The sequence below is a fragment of the Ambystoma mexicanum genome, chromosome 6q (genome assembly GCF_040938575.1).
Source record: "Ambystoma mexicanum isolate Mex_15411 chromosome 6q, UKY_AmexF1_1, whole genome shotgun sequence".
NCBI classification, from domain to species: Eukaryota; Metazoa; Chordata; class Amphibia; order Caudata; family Ambystomatidae; genus Ambystoma; species Ambystoma mexicanum.
In genome coordinates this window covers 1,130,548,314-1,130,565,859 of record NC_090937.1, presented here as the reverse complement: position 1 = coordinate 1,130,565,859, position 17,546 = coordinate 1,130,548,314, and the positions used below count along the sequence as shown (strand labels likewise).

Genomic DNA, 17,546 nt, shown 5'->3' with positions numbered 1-17,546 from the left:
TACACCAACTACGCTGATGACACCCAGATACTCATCCCTATCACTGGTGACTACATCGCTGATTCTAGAGCTTTGGATGACATCTACCAAGTTGTCCAAGCCTGGATGGCCCAACACGAGCTCTGTCTCAACGATGACAAGACAGAGCTCCTCATCTTGGGCACCCAACAAAGACTCAATAAACTAGACCCCTCGTTTAATACTTTCAACATCGATGGCAACTCTATAAAAGTATCCAAAGATATTAAAACTCTGGGAATCTACTTCAATTCTACACTCTCCCTTAATAGACAAACAAATGCGGTCGTCGCTGCCTCTGCTTACACATGTAAGCTGATCACAGCCTGCTGTCCATTCATATCCACTCAGAACTGCATTATTCTTGCTAGGACACTGGTTATGTCCAAACTCGATTATTGTAATGCACTTTATCAAGGAACCAACCAACGCAACCTCAACAAAGTCCAGATTACTCAAAACAATGCTATTAGAGCGGCCCTCAACATTCCTAGATCTGCACATTTCACTGAAACCAGGAAGAGCCTACACTGGCTTTCAGTTGCCCAAAGGATATCATTGAAATCCCTGCCATCACTCACAAATGTGCAAACAACCAGGCCCCCATCTACCTAGCCTCTCGGTTCTCTCAGTATATACCTTCACTGTCACTCAGATCTTCCCAAGTTCATTGCCTTACGATCCCCAGATACAAACTACAGACAGCCGCAGGTGCTAGCTTCCCAGTCCTAGCTGCCAAACTCTGGAACGCACTGCCACTTACCATTAGAACCTTGCCATCTCCTAGCCTATTCAAACACAAAGCCAAGCTCTGGCTATCCGCTACATTTGGCCAATTGCCTTCACAGGCCATCTGATCTTCTCCATCCTTGCCAATCTGCTTGCCAATCTGCAATGCTATGTACTTTACTGCTATTGTGAATGTAATTGATTGAATGTAACTGTACTCCATGCCATTCATGTACCTGTTGCTCTAAGATATGCGCCCGGTTGCCCTCGGGCCTGGTGCGCTATACAAATAAGTAAAATACCAAATACAAATACTCTGGTAAGGTTGCCAGTAGATGAAATGAAAAAGTTACTTACCAACTGGTAACGTTCTTTCGACTGGATGTTCCTGCAATGTATTCCCATCTTGGACATTACATGTCAAAGATGTGGAATACGTTGGAGGACACAATCCATTCAAAGAAAGGTGATGGATTTCTTGTGAAATAAAGGGAACTGGCAGGCGAGTGATTTAAACAAGCTTGTTATGGGGTAAGGGATGATGAAGCATGACCAATCGCCCAATCGCTCCTGTGGATGAAAGCCACTCTGCCTACTGCCCTTCCTGGCCAGCCGGCTTGATGGATGCAGCAGCCTGGGGGTGGGTGGACATCAAAAACATGGGGGAAGGATGGGGTGAACCATGTTTCAGTATGAAGAGGACATCAAGGTTGTTGTCTGAGATGAGGTTTCAATATCTGTGGCTTCAGTGACTGCCAAGCAATCAATGATCAACATGGAGGTTATATGCGTGTAGTCCGTTGGTGTTGAATGGGGACAACAGCAATATTGTTGGGGCTCACAAAGGTGTCTTGGCAGAGCTGCCCAGGGTGCTTGGCCATTCAAACCCTAGAGAGGGTCTTGATAGGCTGTGGAAGGTGGAGATATATGGTGATACTTTTTGGCAAGCAGTAGTAGTAGTAGCAACTACTTTGTGTATGTGAAATGCAGAACAGTGGGTGTGGCCATTGGACCTGCTGGGACCGAACAGTTGAGGTTGAGGTCCTTTTCTTCATCTGCCCTTTCTGAGGATGCATAAGGAGGCTTGGTGATGGTGGGGCAACTGAGTGGCAGGACCTTGTCATGTGACCAGGAACCTCCTCAATGCTATCTGCCTGCAACTGGCCTGGAGCCCTTTAGTATCTGCATGGAAAGTGTGAAACCTGGTGGTAGGCAGAGCAGCTGAGTGGCAGGGCCTGGTCCTCCTCAATGCTGTCTGCCTGGTGCAGGCCTAGTGTCCTTAAGTAGCTCCCTGGAAGGGGTTAAACCTGCTGGTGGGTTGAGCAGCTGAACAGCAGGATCTGGGCATGTATCCAGCAGCCACATCAATGCTGTCTGCCTGGAGCTGGCCTTGAGTTCATAAGTAGCTGTCTTGAAGGCACTAATCATGATGGTGGGAGAAGCAACTGAGTGGCAGGCTGGCCACGTGTCCAGCAGCATCCTCAATGCTGTCTGACTGGAGCTGGCCCAGAGTCTCTAAGTAGCTGCATGGAAGGCACACAATATGGTGGTGGGAAGGGCAACTGAGTGTCAGGATCTGGTCATGAGCCTCCTCAATGCTGTCTTGGAAGGAAGGAACGGGGAGAAGGAGGTTAAGATTAGGAGACTGCATGTGAAATATTTTGGATGGTGAGTGTAGAAAGAGGTGATTAACATCAGACACCTTGAGGGGAGAGCAGGTAAAAGAGAACATTGAGAGTAGGTTGAGGAAAGATAAATGGAGAAGATGGGGAGAATGAGAAGAAAAGGAAGTGAAAGGAGGGGATAAATAGAGGAAGCAAAAGTCAGTGATAGAAGGTGAACCCCAAGCCACTATTGTGAGGGTCTTGGAAGTGCACATTTTTAGTGGCCCATGGAGGAGCGGAAGGTGGTGGTATAGGAGAGAGATGTGGAGAAATAGGGGTCACAAGAGGTCTCCTAACATACGAGCATGTTGCAAGATAGATGGATGTTTCATGGATGTGGGATGGCAGGGGTGTGGCGTGAACCTCAGGGGAAAGCCAGTGGAAGACCAAATATGGCCCCACTGTTTGTCAGAGAATCCAAGCCTTCCCCATTGTCTGACTTGGAACCAACTTCTGGTTGTACTCCAAATAGCCACTGCAACAGTGGACAGTTAAAGGAGTTCTCCTACACCATTTGCAAACAATAAATTACCCAATCAAGAGCAAGAACCACTGTCATTTCACAGAGACTGAGTGCCATGGGGTGGAAGACTGAATATTCCAAAAGACTGCATCTTGGGAGACATTTTTGTTTGCTTGGGAACAGGAAGGAGAAGGGAAGGAACATCAAAGGAAAGTGGACTAGAGAGGTGCTCTGGAGGTTTGGAGAGAGATACCCAGAAGTTGGGAAGAGATATTCCCCAGATGTTGGAAAGAGTTATATCTTTGAGTTTGGGAAAACAGAAACCCCAGAAGGTGGAGAGAGATATATATTCCAGAGATTGGGGAGAGGAAGAACCCATAGTTGTGGGAGAGAAATATTCCATAGGTTGATAATGAGAGACTAGCCACAGGGGTAAGAGGAGAAGGTCAGTGGAGAACCCCAGACAGGTAGAGACAGAGCATGAAGTACCCACTGATACATCAGACATATCACAGATCAGTATGGGCAGGGCAGGTATGAGCACACCCCAGGGCACTGAGATGGTACCTGAAGTTAAGCATAAGAAAGGAGTAGCAAAGGTAAGGCCAAGTAGGGATACTGGCATGGGGCCCAGTGTAGAATCGCCAGAAAGGAAGGTTAGGGAGTGGTCGGAGAGCTACTGAATCAGAGGCACAAGTGCTTTTCTCCGACACCCATGCCAAGTAACACAGTATGAAAACTGACAAGACTACCCTTGGTGACCACAGTTCTATCAGTAGTCAGCCAGATCTGGAGATTAGTCATTAGCAGCCCCTCACCTCCTCTCAAATAGAGTCATTAACTAGGAATATAACGGCAGGTGGACTGGTAAAAAGGAGTGTAGATAACACAACAAACTATGAAAAGACAGTCATCCCCCATTGCCAGGCAGGGGGGAGCCAGAAATTGAGACCATTTGGTTGAAAAGATTGTGTCTGATTACTGTGATGCTGGAAATGTATCAGAGGAACAGGGCCTCTGAATTATTGTACTTTATTGCTTTATCATGTATGTTATGACTTGTTTTCCACACAGGAGTTCATGCAGGACTCCTGGCAGTGCAGCTCTTCCTGTATTTGGTTTGGTGAACATACCATTGGGATACTCTTATGGCACCAATCGGTGGGAGTATGACCCTGCACTCCTAGTGTATGTTTTTGGGCACCTGGGTGTGGCTCACACAGCAGGGAACGGGCTGGTGGCAGCTCCGTGCTGATTTGACAGGTGCCCTGAGCGTCCTGCATTTTGGGATGCCCAGGCCTTGTCATTGGGGTCAGTTGATTCCTGATGGAGACAAGATGGCCCCCGTTGCCTCTTGCCGTCCATCGCTCCCTTGGTTTTCCCGAAGTTCCGGGAAGCCCTGACTCTGTCCCTTCCCCCTGGCTGTTGGTGGAAGTTTCATACATGGTAGTGTGGGGAAGTGCTGACCAGACTGGCTGGAGCCTTCCCAATGACTGTATGTTGCGGGTACGCCCGTGGGGTGGGACCTGGGTGAATGGAGTGTGTGACGAATACGCATCCTGTGTTAGGGGTGTCTAGTATCTGGTGTTTGACACAGTGACTGAGACAGCCCTGCCCAAAACTGGTATGAATGCAGTGTGTACTGCTGAATGACAGAGTACTTGCCAAATCCGCGTTCTGTGTTGTGAGTGTCTGGATGGAGAAAAAAAATGGCCTGAATGCACGGTGCGCCTGACTGACTGAAAGCCCTTCTGAATGATTGATTGCCTGAGTGTGACCCACCAGAGTGAATGGGGAAAAAACACTATATCTGGGGGCCTCTCACTGCTAGAAATCGTTCAGAAGCTGAAGTTGATACTTGATGCTTACTTTCAAAGCCAAGCCAGAAGAAGAAGGTGAACTGCTGGTCCCTTCCGTGTAATCTGAAAGCTGCTGTGTCTTCAAGAAATGATCCAAGAGAGGACCTTCGTGCACCAGCTGATCTTTGCCAAAGCTCTCTGGTAGACAGACCTACCAAAGGCTGCCGACCGGGGAAGGGGACTGCCGAGGAGAACGAAGAAAAGCACTGGACAGCCGTCCACCATTGACGACCGCCGTTGCCGTCCGGAGCACCTATGCTCCCGTTTGCCTAAGAAACATTTGATCCAAGGACTCCCTTGTTCATCATCGTTGACCGCTTTCGTCCTGCCGGAAAAAGTCAAGGCCCTCGACGACCGAGGAGAATCCGCCGGTGGGTTTCCCACCACCCGAAAACCTCATAGACGCAGACGAAGCTACTGAAGCCAGCTGTGGTCACGCCCCGTTCGCCAACACCAGATGCTGACAACTCAATGCCCTTGGTGGGCCAAAGTTCTTCACTAACTCTTTGCGGCAACGAACCATCGTCGTGTTGGTGCACCGCACACCTCCCCTGTTGCAGGACGTTTTCGATCACTCGTCTATGAGCACCGCAAGGACCAAAGCTGCTGCCTCAACGACAAAGATTCACCCTTCTTCACCTTGGAAGTTCAACGACATGTTTGCTCTCGCTTGAAAGGGGGTGCACTCAAGAAGGGCCAGTCGATTCCCAGACAAAGAACTCTACAACGCAAGGTACATTTGGGTTGCAGAACTATAGAAGAAGATAAGACTCTAATAGACAATATATGGACTGTGCCTGTACGATATATCTTTATTTACAGGTTGCCCAGGTTGGGGAATCCTCACACAGAACTGTGTCTGGTTGGTAGGGACTCAGTATTCTGCCAATTGTCGAACCAACTTGTCTTCCTCCTAAATCTATGGTTGATATCATTTTACTGTGTTTATTCGTATGCTATTTCAACTGAGTACAGTTGATGCATTCTAAGGGAATCAGAGTAATCGTGGTGCCACCTAGAACTGTATATATTTACCATTTTAGAATTGTCAGAGCACAAAGTGCAGTATTGTGATAGTGTATATATCATTGAACCTTATTTATATAAAGACTGTGTTTTAACTAATACAGTGTGTGGACATTCCTTTGTGGGTGCTTGGGGATGACACTGTACTTAAGAACCAGCCTGCATCACCTCCTGAGAAGCTAGGCCTTGATTGCTCGATTACGTTACCAACAATAGAGAATCTTAGCTCGTGTCCTCTGTGCCTCCCTCTGCCATATAGAGAGCAGGAGTACAGACACCCACCTCAAGGCATTTCTTTACAATTACTTACTTGTTTTCTTCCTCATGAGAAAACCTCTGAACCTTTGTTTTCTGTTTTTTCTGTCCAATGAGAATATTGTGTGCCTTAGTTTAGCCATATGTTCTCTGATTATAAATAAAGTTCCTTTAAGATAGCATCTAACTTTATATGTCTTATTGATAACTCTCGGCTTCCTGAAAGGGGAAAGAATTATTGAAGCTTTTCAGGGGACCAGCCATGAAATAAAACTAGGTCTTGCCAAATATTCATCTTCAGGTCTAACACTTTCCATGGTGCACCTAATTGTAGCAGTGGTTAACAGTCAAGCTCAGCTTATGTTCTTGAAGAGACAGAAGAGCAACATTTTTGGATAAATAACAGAAGGTTCAAACATCGGTATTATGAAGTTGTATGTACTATCGCAGAAAAGGATACTGTTGGTATGGGAATGAATAAAAGATGTATGAACATCCTATCTGAATGTTTTCAGCACATCAATTACCAGTTTACATATATTTGCAGGGATAGTGCTGGCGACTCAGCAATTTCCTTATAGACCTTGACCCTGAATTTGTTATTTAATAGTTGTCTGCAGAATGGGATATTTACCAGATGTCTCTGTGAAAAAGTGTTGGCACCTTGAGCATCAGGGTAAGTATAGACACCCAGGTATGCAAGGCTTCTTGAGGAATCAAGGTTTGAGGTACCCTGCTTGGGTTCAGCAGCAGTTATAGTAACCTATTTACTGGTTACCAGCACTCTTGGTTTCTACTGATTCTGCCTCTTCCTACTCTTCAAGAAGAAATGCACTCTAGGTGAAGAGGTTCCTTGAGCTTGTTACAACTGTGCTTGCTGTGTCAATGGAAGAAAACACCATGAGTTTGTCTCTGGTCAATGAAGAAGTTACATTTGTATAAATACTATCAGAGCCTGGAAGGATACTGCTTGAGCAGAGCACCACTTAATTCATTTTCAGGTTGCATCCTCTTCATTAGCACTCGAAGCATGTGTTACAGCCATAGAGGCTGTTCCAAACCGAGGCTGAATCTAACAATCTTAGCCCATGTTTGGAGGTGGATGTGCGCTGCTTACACTCACCCTCCGTCTTCCTATCTGCTCCCCACCGACTCTGGTCTGCTCCTCTACTTTTGCCGCCTCCATTTTGCTGCCCGTCCTCCTCCAACATACCTGTCAGTTTTGCAGCACCACCATATTGCAGATATTGCTAGCCACCATGGAAATGGAAGAGGGGCTCTGCCTTCCTATTCTAAGGCCCCCATGTTGGGTGAGTATTTGTTGTTGGTTATTTGTTTAAAAGTACAGTTCATGGCGAGCGAGCAACCCATTCTTTGAAAGAAATACATGCAATCAGCAATTTCTCAGCACTAGCAATCTCCATTGCCCAGTTTCCCCTCAGTTATGCATCCTCATCCTTTTGCACACCATAACTCTATATTCCGTATCTCTGCTACGGCCCTCCCTTGGTCCTATCTCTCTCATTCACCCTATTCCCGTTTCTCTCCAACTCATCTATCTCACTTGCTCTCCCTCTCTCTATCTCTCTCTCCCTTATCCCTGACTGTGATGTTGCATCTCTTTCACATGTTCTCTGCCCTATCTCTATTGCACATTCTTTCCCTCTTCAAAACCACGCCCCATCTGTTCCACGTGTCTTGATGCCAGTTTTCCATCTATTTCTCTCTGTAGCTATTTTTCCCTGTCAGCCCAAGCTCAATCTCTCGTTGGCTCATCTATCTCTCCTTTAGCTCTCTCTTTCCATTGCATTTTGAAATTTGATGGAAATGTGTCCGGCATCATTTTTAATATGCCCAAAACTACCCAAAAATGAATTTGTGATGTCTAGGTTTGCCTGGTACAGTCCAGAGACCTGCATATCAATATTTGCCACTCCATTGGCTGCTTGACTCCGATCTGCAGCCCCAATGCGAAACCTGGAACAGGTGGCACTGAGTAAGGAACAATCATATTTGCCCTCTGCAGTAAAGCCAGTTTGGTTGGTGACAGTGTGAAGCATTGTTGAGTGTGCTGCCATTCTGATCAACAACATTTTCGGGAGTTTCTGTTGAACTGTGCACTGCAAAAGTGTTTAAATGTGGCACATAGCAACTCTCTTGTTAACTTGATACAGTGGAGGGCAAAGGTGGTATATGCCCCAATTTTTAAATGTTCAAAAAACAAAGTTATGTAGCAGCAGAGGCCAGAAAGCCACTAGGATGGCCTGTGGCCACCTCCTGGTTCACAGGCTCTATCTGGATCTAAGACATGAAAAGATACTCACAGACCGGAGTTCTTTATCGCAGATGGACCTCCAATAGGGTCAAAGAGGCCACTCACTCTGGCCACAGGCCAAGTCCTTAGGTGCATTTCTTAGAAGGGCTCAGGCCACTCACCTGGAACAGGAGCCTATGTTAATTACAGGGCTCAAGCAGCCATTATAAAGGTTGACAACCTGTGCAGCGGTTTGGGCTGTAGGCGTGAGCAACATTGTTTTCCCAGTGCGTCTATGGAAAAAAAAATGTTTGGTGCCCCTCCTATAGCCACCCCCCTTGTAAACACCTCACCAAATGCACCAAAAATAATTCAGAGCAGTATTTTTTTGCAAAGTTTGGTAAACATTTGTCCAGGGGAAGCGAAGTTATAAGCCACCTAAAAAGTGCTTTTCTTATCAGTTGAGCAACTTAAGCATAACTACACGGCCAATACTGCAGGCCGTGTAATGAAAACACAAGGTAAAAAAGTTGGTGTAATGACACTAAGTGAATACTGTTCAACCATGATCTAGAGTATGGAATCTTGCTCTGAGAAATGCATTTATTTATTTGAATGTATTTATTTGTCATGTTTGTTACATACCACGGGTAGCTTCACAAAGATTAGAAATACAGGTGAGGGATATACTCACCTGGCAGAGGAGCCTATGTTAATTACAGGATTCAACCAGCCATTATAAAGGTAGACAGGGAGTATAGCTGTAGCCCATTCTCAGTCAGCCTATCCGGTGGCTTGGGGGTACTTGGTGCAGGGCTGAAGGATACTCAGTAACATGTGACTTGTTGACTCAGCAGTATGATATATTCAATGAACAAAAAAAGACGTTGTTAAATGGACGCTATGCTTACAAGTAAAACCTCAGAAATTTGCCAGTTATGGTAAGCTAAGCAACCATATCTCACGCCACCACCGTGCACAGCTAAGACTAACACCCAGGACATCAAAGATTACATCACACATGTCATTGATGACATGTTGCAACATTTTGGGACTCCCCCCTCTAATTTGCCCATCTTGACAGAATCCCACCACCTTTGCAAAACCATTCTGAAACAGATCTAGATGCAGTTTCATTGAGTGGCGCTAAAGTTATAAGCTATCCAAAAACTGCCTTTCACCAACCCTGTGTTGCAGAAATAAGCATAGATGTCCCTGAACATATGAAGTGTTTGCGAACATCACAGGACTGCACTGAAACATCCGGACTGTTTTCTGACTTTGGGGATGAAAAACGCCAGTTTTTTGCCTTCTTGCGGCCATATCCTTTCCCATTCTCATCACACCTCACCTCCCCACGGATTGTTTGATATGTTTGACAAGTGCAATGTTGTTTTTTTAATATGTTTTTAATGCAATGTCGGTGGACAACGGCCGCAGTCCGCATTTCCAAAAATGTGACGCACTTCACGCTTTTCACCATCCAATCATTGGGCGCGCCTGATGTCTGTGGACCTCAAGTCACCATCCGAACCAATCAGAGGCCATCTGCGGACCAAACAGGGAAGTGGGTCCGCGGACCGAACCCAGATATGACTAATTTCTTTGGACCTGCTTTTAGCCCATTTTAAAAAAACTACTGGACGAATTTACACCAAATTTACTAAAGCACGGTTTCGGGACAAAGCCACTGCTCCTGCCGCAAATTTGGTGAAAATCCGACCAGCGATTTAGGTTGTAGGAGTGAGCAGCTTTTTTACATTGCGTCTATGGAAAAAAGAAATGTTTGGTACCCCTCCTATAGCTTTGTCCCCCTTGACAAAACCTCACCAAACTTATTTAAAAAATTCAGAGTGGGCCAAATACTTTTTTGCAAAGTTTGGTAAGGATTCGTCCAGGGGAAGGGAAGTTATAAACCACCCAAAAAGTGATTTTCCTATAAGTTGAGCAACTTAAGCATAACTACACGGCCATTACCACAGGCCATGTAATGACAACAGAAGGTAAAAAGTTGTTGTAAAGACACTAAGTGAATACTGTTCAACCATTGATCTAAAGTATAGAATCCTGCTCTGAGAAATGCATTTATTTATTTGAATGTATTTATTTTTCATGTTTGTTACATACCATGGGCAGTTTCACAAAGACTAGAAATACAGGTGAGGGATATAAAATAGTGTTGCGCATGTATACAATGAACTCTCTCAGAGTAAATATAAACTTACATATCCCAGTGAATAGACATGGGAGAATACATTTTCTGAAATGTTCTCCTGTTTTTGTTGGCCTTGGGCTGAGTGTGCATACTTAAAGTTTACCCCAGACCAGTAATGGGTAACACTGGAACCACTCCACCATCCCAGACCAGCTGGTATGGTGAGGTGCAGAGCAACCTGCGATTTAAACATGTTAGTACAGGAGATGGGCCACAATCATTGGTTATGATATGATATGATATGATGTAGGATATGATATAATATGATATGGCCTTTATAACGCGCCTATACACAAGTGTTTCAAGGCGCGACAAGGCAAGGTGGGGGACAAGGGGAGGACAGACAACGATCCTAGTAAGCCAAGTGTCATTCAAGTGCCTGGGAAGGGGGGAAAAGGAAAAGTGTGCGGGGGAAGGGAGAGGGGAAGGTGCAGTACATTGGATGGGGGACTGTAGGGATACAGAACGGTCTCCAGGTGCAGGGGTTGCCAGGGAGTCAGTGCAAGTGGGCAAATTGACGGGGCCTAGGCCAGCCATCAGAAAAGTTGGCCAGATAACCCGAGCATTTTCAGTCAGAAAATCAGCAGGGGAGGGGGGGAGAAAGCAGAGGCAAAGAGGAAGGTTTTGAGGTGCTTCCGGAACCGGAGATGCTTCTGCACGAGTTTCAGGGAGGCAGGAAGGCTGTTCCAGAGAGAGGTCCCAGCCGAAGAGAGTAAGCTTCCACAACTCGTTGCATGGAAAAGCGACTGACACTGAGGGAGTTGGAGGCAGATGAGCGAAGAGCTTGAAAAGGAAGATATTTAGGAAGAGAGAGTTGAAGGTATTGCGGCCCCAGACCCCAGAAGCCTTGTGTACAATGCAGAGGGTTTTGAACTTAATCCTCGCAGCCACTGGGAGCCAGTGCAGAGATTTCAGTCCTGGAGAGATACGATCCCTGGACTTGAGGCCAAGGACAAGTCTTGCAGTCCTGTTCTGGATAGGTTGCAGAGGAGGGAGGGTAGAGGCAGGTAGATTTAGATAGAGGCTGTTACAATAGTCCAGCTTAGAGAGAACCAGGGCACAAGAGACAGTGAGCTTTTGGGGGAAGGAGAGGAAAGGAAGAATACCTCTAAGGAGGTGCAGCTGGTAGTGTGACTTCTTAGAGACGTCAGAGATGTGAGGGGAGAAGGAGAGAGCAGAGTCGAAGATGACTCTGAGGTTTTTGGCCTTGCAGGTGGGAGTAGGAAGAGGGCCAAGAGAGGCCGGCCAAAGAGCTGCAGGGAAGGAGGGAGTGGGTGTGCCGATGAGTAGAATCTCCGTCCTACTGGCATTAAGGCAGAGGTCGTTGGCGCACAGCACTCCTGGATGGCAGACAGACAGTCGGATATGAGGGAAGAAGAGGAGGAGGCAGAGCGTAGCCTGAAGATGAGCTTGGTATCGTCCGTATAGCACTGAAAGTTGGGACACAGAGCGGCAATGCAGTGGGCAAGGAGTGCCAGGTATTGGTTGAACAGCCAGGGAGAGAGGTTGGATCCGTGGGGGACACCACAGGTAGAGAAAAAGATGTCGGAGAGGAAGGACCCCAGTTGGACCTGGGAGGGTCCGTGTGTCAAAGGCAAAAGAGAGGTCAAGCAAGATGAGAACGCACAGGGTATTAGAGTCAAGTTTAGTGAGCAGGTCTTCACGGATGTTCAGGAGAGCAGTTTCCGTGCTTCTGTCAGCTCTGAAGCCAGACTGATGGTCATGAAAACAACCAACAGATTCAGTGTGGAGATTGAGCTGGGAGATGGCCAGTTTCTCCAGGAGCTTGCCTAGGAAGGGAGTGATGGAGATTGGGCGATAGTTAGCCGGACAGGAGGGGTCTGCAGAGGGTATCTTTAGAAGAGGGTGCACAAGGGAGTGCTTTAGGGAGGAAGGGAAGACTCCAGTTGCGAAGGAGTGGTTGCAGAAATCAGCCAGGGCAGGAGCCAGGGAGTCGATTTGGTCCTTGATAGTTTTGGAGGAACAGGGGTGGATGTTTCAATGAGACTTTCATAGATCGGACTTGTCTAGAAACCTCGTCTGCAGAGAAAAGGGGAAAGGCCGAGAAGGAGGGAGGAGGGGTGGTAGAGGAAAGGCCAGAGGAAGAGCAGGGAGTAGAAGGGGGGAGGCAAAAGGCATAGAGTGAGGACAGGATATCCTGAGTTTTAGAAATGAAGTGAGAAGCCAGTGCCATGCAGAGGGCCTGGGAAAGGACAGGAGAGGTAGAGACTGCAGCAGGATTGGCCAGTTCCTTGCAGATCAGCCGAGTTGTTAGATGCTGCAGAGATGCGGGCTTGGATATGAACTCTCTTCTTGGTGAGGACAGAGAGCCGATATTGCCTTTGCAGCAGGCGGCGGGCCAGTTTGTCAGAGGATGAATTTGAAGCACGCCATTTCCTCTCGGCCACCCTACACCTGTGTTTTAGGGTGACGAGGTCTGAGTCATACCAGGAGTTGCACTTCTTCAGGCGGATTCTCATGGCAGGGGAAAGGATATCAAGAGTATCGGATATAGAAGAGTGGAGCGTGGAGAGAGCTGTGTCAAGGTGAGAGTCAGCCAGAGGGGAAGGAGGGGGTGAGAATGTGGAGCGAAAGCCTCAAATGACACGCGCTTCATGGGTCGGATGACTGAGAAGGTGGGAGGCAGTGAAGGAGGAGGCTTGGCCTGCGGGTTAGGGAGTGTGAGGTGGGAGGATAGGAGAAAGTGGTCACTCTAGGAGAGAGGAGTGGAGAGAGGGGCAGAAAGGGGAAGGTCTGAAGAGATCAGTACATCGAGAGTGTGCCCTGCAGAGTGAGTCGGGCTAGAGGGGAGAATGGTGAGTGTGAGAGAGTCGCAGAGTTTGTGAAAGCGTCCATAGGGAGGACATGAGGCATCCAAGTGGATGTTGAAGTCTCCAAGAAGGAGGAGTTGAGTGGTAGAGGCCAGGAGTGAGGAGGAGAGGTCTGCCCATTCAGAGAGGAAGGAAGACATCTGACTAGGTGGCCGATAGATAGTAGCCACAGTAAGGGAATGGCTAGGGGAGAGAGAAAGCCTGCAGACGAGGCATTCAAAAGAGGAGTAGGCCTGCGTAGGAGTGACAGAGGCAGGAATCCACTCAGGGAAGATAAGGGCTACACCCCCACCAGAGCGGTAGGGCCTGGGCGCGGAGAGGATCTTGTTGCCATCAGGTAGGAGTGTGTCAAAGCTGGTGACGGAGCTGGCCGTAAACTATGTCTCAGTGAGACCGAGGACATCGAGGTCAAGTTCTTCAAGAAGGCGGCAGATATCAGAGGAATGTTTGACAGCGGAGCGGGAGTTCAGAGTGGCAATGTGGAGAAGGTTGCCCTCCTTGAAGGACTTCCGGGGAGGGGTACAGATCAGAGGTATGCCCTGTGGAAGTGTAGAAAGAGCCCGAGAGGAGGCAAAGAGGGAGGGGGAAGGCAAGGTAGCCCGGGGAAGAGGAGAGGGGACAACAGGAGAAGAAAGGAAGTTGATGAGGCTCAGAAAGCGTCTATCAAAGAGATGAAGGTTGGCCTAAGGGCCTTGGACCAAGATGCCCCATTAGAGTAGACATTAATGATGACCTTAGAGGATAGGAAGGAGGCCAGGAGGGTGTCCCAATGGGTGCCACCATTAATGGGAGAAGAGGAGAAAGGAGAGACCGCAGAGACCATATGAGGGGTCCATATATGTGGTGAAGGAACGACAAAGAGGATGTTGGTGAGAGTTTCCTTGGAGGAGGCGCTGATGTAGGTGTCGACGAACGGGAGGCCTGGGTTGGAGACCAGGATGTCCTTTTTAAACTTCTTCCTACCAGACTTAGTGAGGAGAGCAGGATAGTCAATAGAGAAGCAGTTAGAAAAGATAGGGGAGACAGAGAGCGCCATAGAGTAGGTGGGAGCGGAGGGGGGTGCCAGGGGTAGACTGACTAGACAGCGAGAGGCTGTGAGAAGAGATATTGGACAAGACGACAGTACTCAGGATCCGAGGGCAGAAAAAGCAGAGGACATTCTAAGACATGAGAGAAGAGATGCCTAAGTTTGAGATTCCTAAAGAGGGAGAAAAGGCCTAGGTTCCACAATGCAATTTAAGAAGTGCAGATACACGCAATTTAAAACAATGCAATTTTAGTGATGCAGCTACAATCAAATTTAAAGCCAGTGGAAAGCCACCTACGTTTGAGGATCCTAAGAGAGGGAGAAAGGACCTAGGTTTAACACTGCAATTTTAGAAGTGCAGATACAGGCAATTTAAAACAATGCAATTTTAGTGGTGCAGCTTCAAGCAAATTAAAAATCAGTGGAAAGACACCTAAGTTTGAGGATCCTAAGAGAGGGAGTAAAGGGCCTAGGTTTCACACTGCATTTTTAGAAGTGCAGATACAAGCAATTTAAAACAATGCAATTTTAGTGGTGCAGCTTCAAGCAAATTAGAACCAATGGAAAGCCACCTAAGTTTGAGATTCCTAAAGAGGGAGCAAAGGCCTAGGTTTCACAATGCAGTTTTAGAAGTGCATATACAAGCAAATTAAAACATTGCAATTTTAGTCGTGCAGATACAAGCAATTTAAAACAGTGCAATTTTAGTGGTGCAGCTTCAAGCAAATTTAAAAACCAGTGGAAAGCCAGCTATGTTTGAGATTCCTAAAGTGGGAGAAGAAGGCCTAGGTTCCTGATATTACATAAGCCACAGTATACTGGTCTCCCTTCCTAGTCTCATTCATTTTTTTTTTATACATTTTGTAGAGTAGTAGATACCCTTTTCAATATACCCCACTCTATGCTATGCAAACTTGAACAAGTTCCTATTGTCACTTTCTCTCCTCATTCCCAACATTCCCCCTTATTTCCAATGCACATTTACTTGAAGGTGTCCCCAGAACGTTGGCAGCTGCAGTCTGCCCTTAATTGTCAATTCCCTATTTGTCAGTTAGATTTAGAACAAAAAGTGTAGAACCTTATTACTTTAGTCTGCCTTTTCTGCAATGTGCCTTCTGTTCTTCTTATTTACCCCTGCTCTGCAGTGGGTGGCTGCCACGGGTTAAGCCCTCTGTTGACTTTGGGCACGGCATGAGAGGGGGTGCCTGTCCCGATTTCCCCCATGGCAGTGGTTTCACTGCATGGGCTTATGCAGCCCTTGATTTCTCTTTGTATTTTGCATCAGGGCCTATTGAGCCCTAAATCTGTTTCCTCAGTAGTGGTGCTAATGATGTCTCTGGGCTGTCATAGCCCTTATTTCCTCCGAAGCAGTGCAGTGGTTTAAATATCTCTCCAGGGCTTTCAGTGCCCTCATTTACTCCATGTTGTGCTCCAATGTCAATTTCCTCCATGGCAGTGAGCAGGTGCTGAAGTTGTCAGGCTCCGTCCACGTCCTGCCCTACGGTGATCCATCACACTCCGACGCTGAGCCCTGGCCACAAAGGATGCAGCAGCCGGGGCTTGCGCCACCCTCCATGTGTCGCCCCAGGGTGGGTGTAGACTTCACAGTCTCCCAGCATTGCTGGTCGCCCCGCACCCACATCTGGTGCCTTCTCTTCACCATCTGCGTCGAGTGTACTTCCCTCAGGTTCACCATTTTCATTTTGGCTGTCGTTTGTCAAGTGGCCCGGGACATTCACCTGCTCTGGTGTGCCCAGTCGCGTCAATGGGCAGACTGTATCCGCACAGGCTGTGCCCTGGTTTAGGGACACTTGCTCATGCGGCCCCAGCTACAGGCACTATCTTCACCAGACCATCATGCCATGAGGCCCGGACTTTCCCTTGTTCCCGGGCAGGCTGTTGCCTCACAAGCCATGCCATTGGTCTCTATGTCACTCGCTCACGCAGCCCCTGTGTGGGTCGTGACTTTACCCGGACTGCACTCAAAATGCAGCCTGGTCCTTCAGGTTCGGGCCAGGGTACAGCTGGCATACGCAGCCCGGCAAGCCATCTCCTTTTTGTCTTGGGGGTCCACACGAGGCCACAGCCCCACAGGGTGTGCTAACCTTCTTACTTCTCTTCTCTCATTGTATTTCTTATTTCTCTCTTTGCCTGTCTGCATCTATTTTCTCCTTCTTCCAACTGTCTCTTCTAGCTGCCTTTTTTTCAATTAATTCACTATTGGAATCCTCTCAGGTAAGTTCATACTTGCTGGCAGGGGGGACCTGCTCATTGTCCAATGTCCCTAAGGTCAATGTGTCCCCAATGGCGGGGAAACATGGTTTAGTCAAGTAAGTCCAGTGAGGTACATACCCATTCAAATTAGGGCTTTAAAAAACATTGTCTCAGTTCTTTCTTTTTGCTTTACCTCTTACATGCACCTTCCTATAAACCCCCTACCTGAAAGGGCCTTTTGGGCCGGGGGAAATCGACAGCACTGGAACAACATTTAGCACTACTTTGAGGCAGATTCAAAAACATACCTGTAATAGACTTAATTGTTTCACTGGATACAGTTTGCCCGACCAGATCATATTGTACTAAACTGGATGACTCTTTGGGGACTTCCACAGATTTTTCAGGTCCTTTTGTCCAGGTGTATACCATCTCAGTCTTTGGGTAGGCATCTGAACAACATAGAAGCACAGTTCATTAAAGCAATTCATCACACATGAGTTTTATAGTGTCTTTCTAATACTAAATGAGACTTTAAAGTTGCATATAAAAAGTTGACTAATATTGGGGGTTGAGTGTTATGGGAGTGACATGAGCATTAGCCGTGGGTGAACACATTGGTCTGAAGACTGAATCAGCGGATTTCGTGGCTGAAAAGGTTTGCGTGAGTTGATCCTTCAAGGAGATCATGCATTGGTGGAGCATCACCAGTTATGTTTCTTTATGTTATGTCATGTTATATTATTGGGTTTCTCAGTGCAGGGCTACAGGTGACTCAGCAACAAGTGACTTGGTGATTCAGCAACATGCTACATAGCAGCACAAGGTAAAATGTTGCTGTGCACTAATTGGATCCTATTCCACTATGATCTGGTGTCTTGTTCTGAGAAATGCATTAATTTAATTGAATATATTTATTGTTCATGTTTGTTACATGCACCATTCTACAAGTAGCTTCATAAGGAATATTAATACAGTGTTTACGTCTATT

The 17,546-nt window shown here is 47.0% G+C and overlaps 1 protein-coding gene across 3 annotated transcripts in view; it reads right to left on the bottom strand.

The window, feature by feature from the left end:
* Positions 1 to 17,546, bottom strand: part of GABRA4 (gamma-aminobutyric acid type A receptor subunit alpha4) — a 654,190-nt gene that overhangs the window by 328,305 nt on the left and 308,339 nt on the right. For 2 of the 3 annotated variants that reach the window (XM_069631719.1, XM_069631718.1), the window contains exon 6: positions 16,864 to 17,007. The exons of the other annotated variant lie outside the window; for it this stretch is intronic. In XM_069631719.1, coding sequence (XP_069487820.1) covers positions 16,864 to 17,007 — 144 coding nt within the window. The remainder of the gene's footprint in view (positions 1 to 16,863; positions 17,008 to 17,546) is intronic. 3 annotated transcript variants of the gene reach the window in all.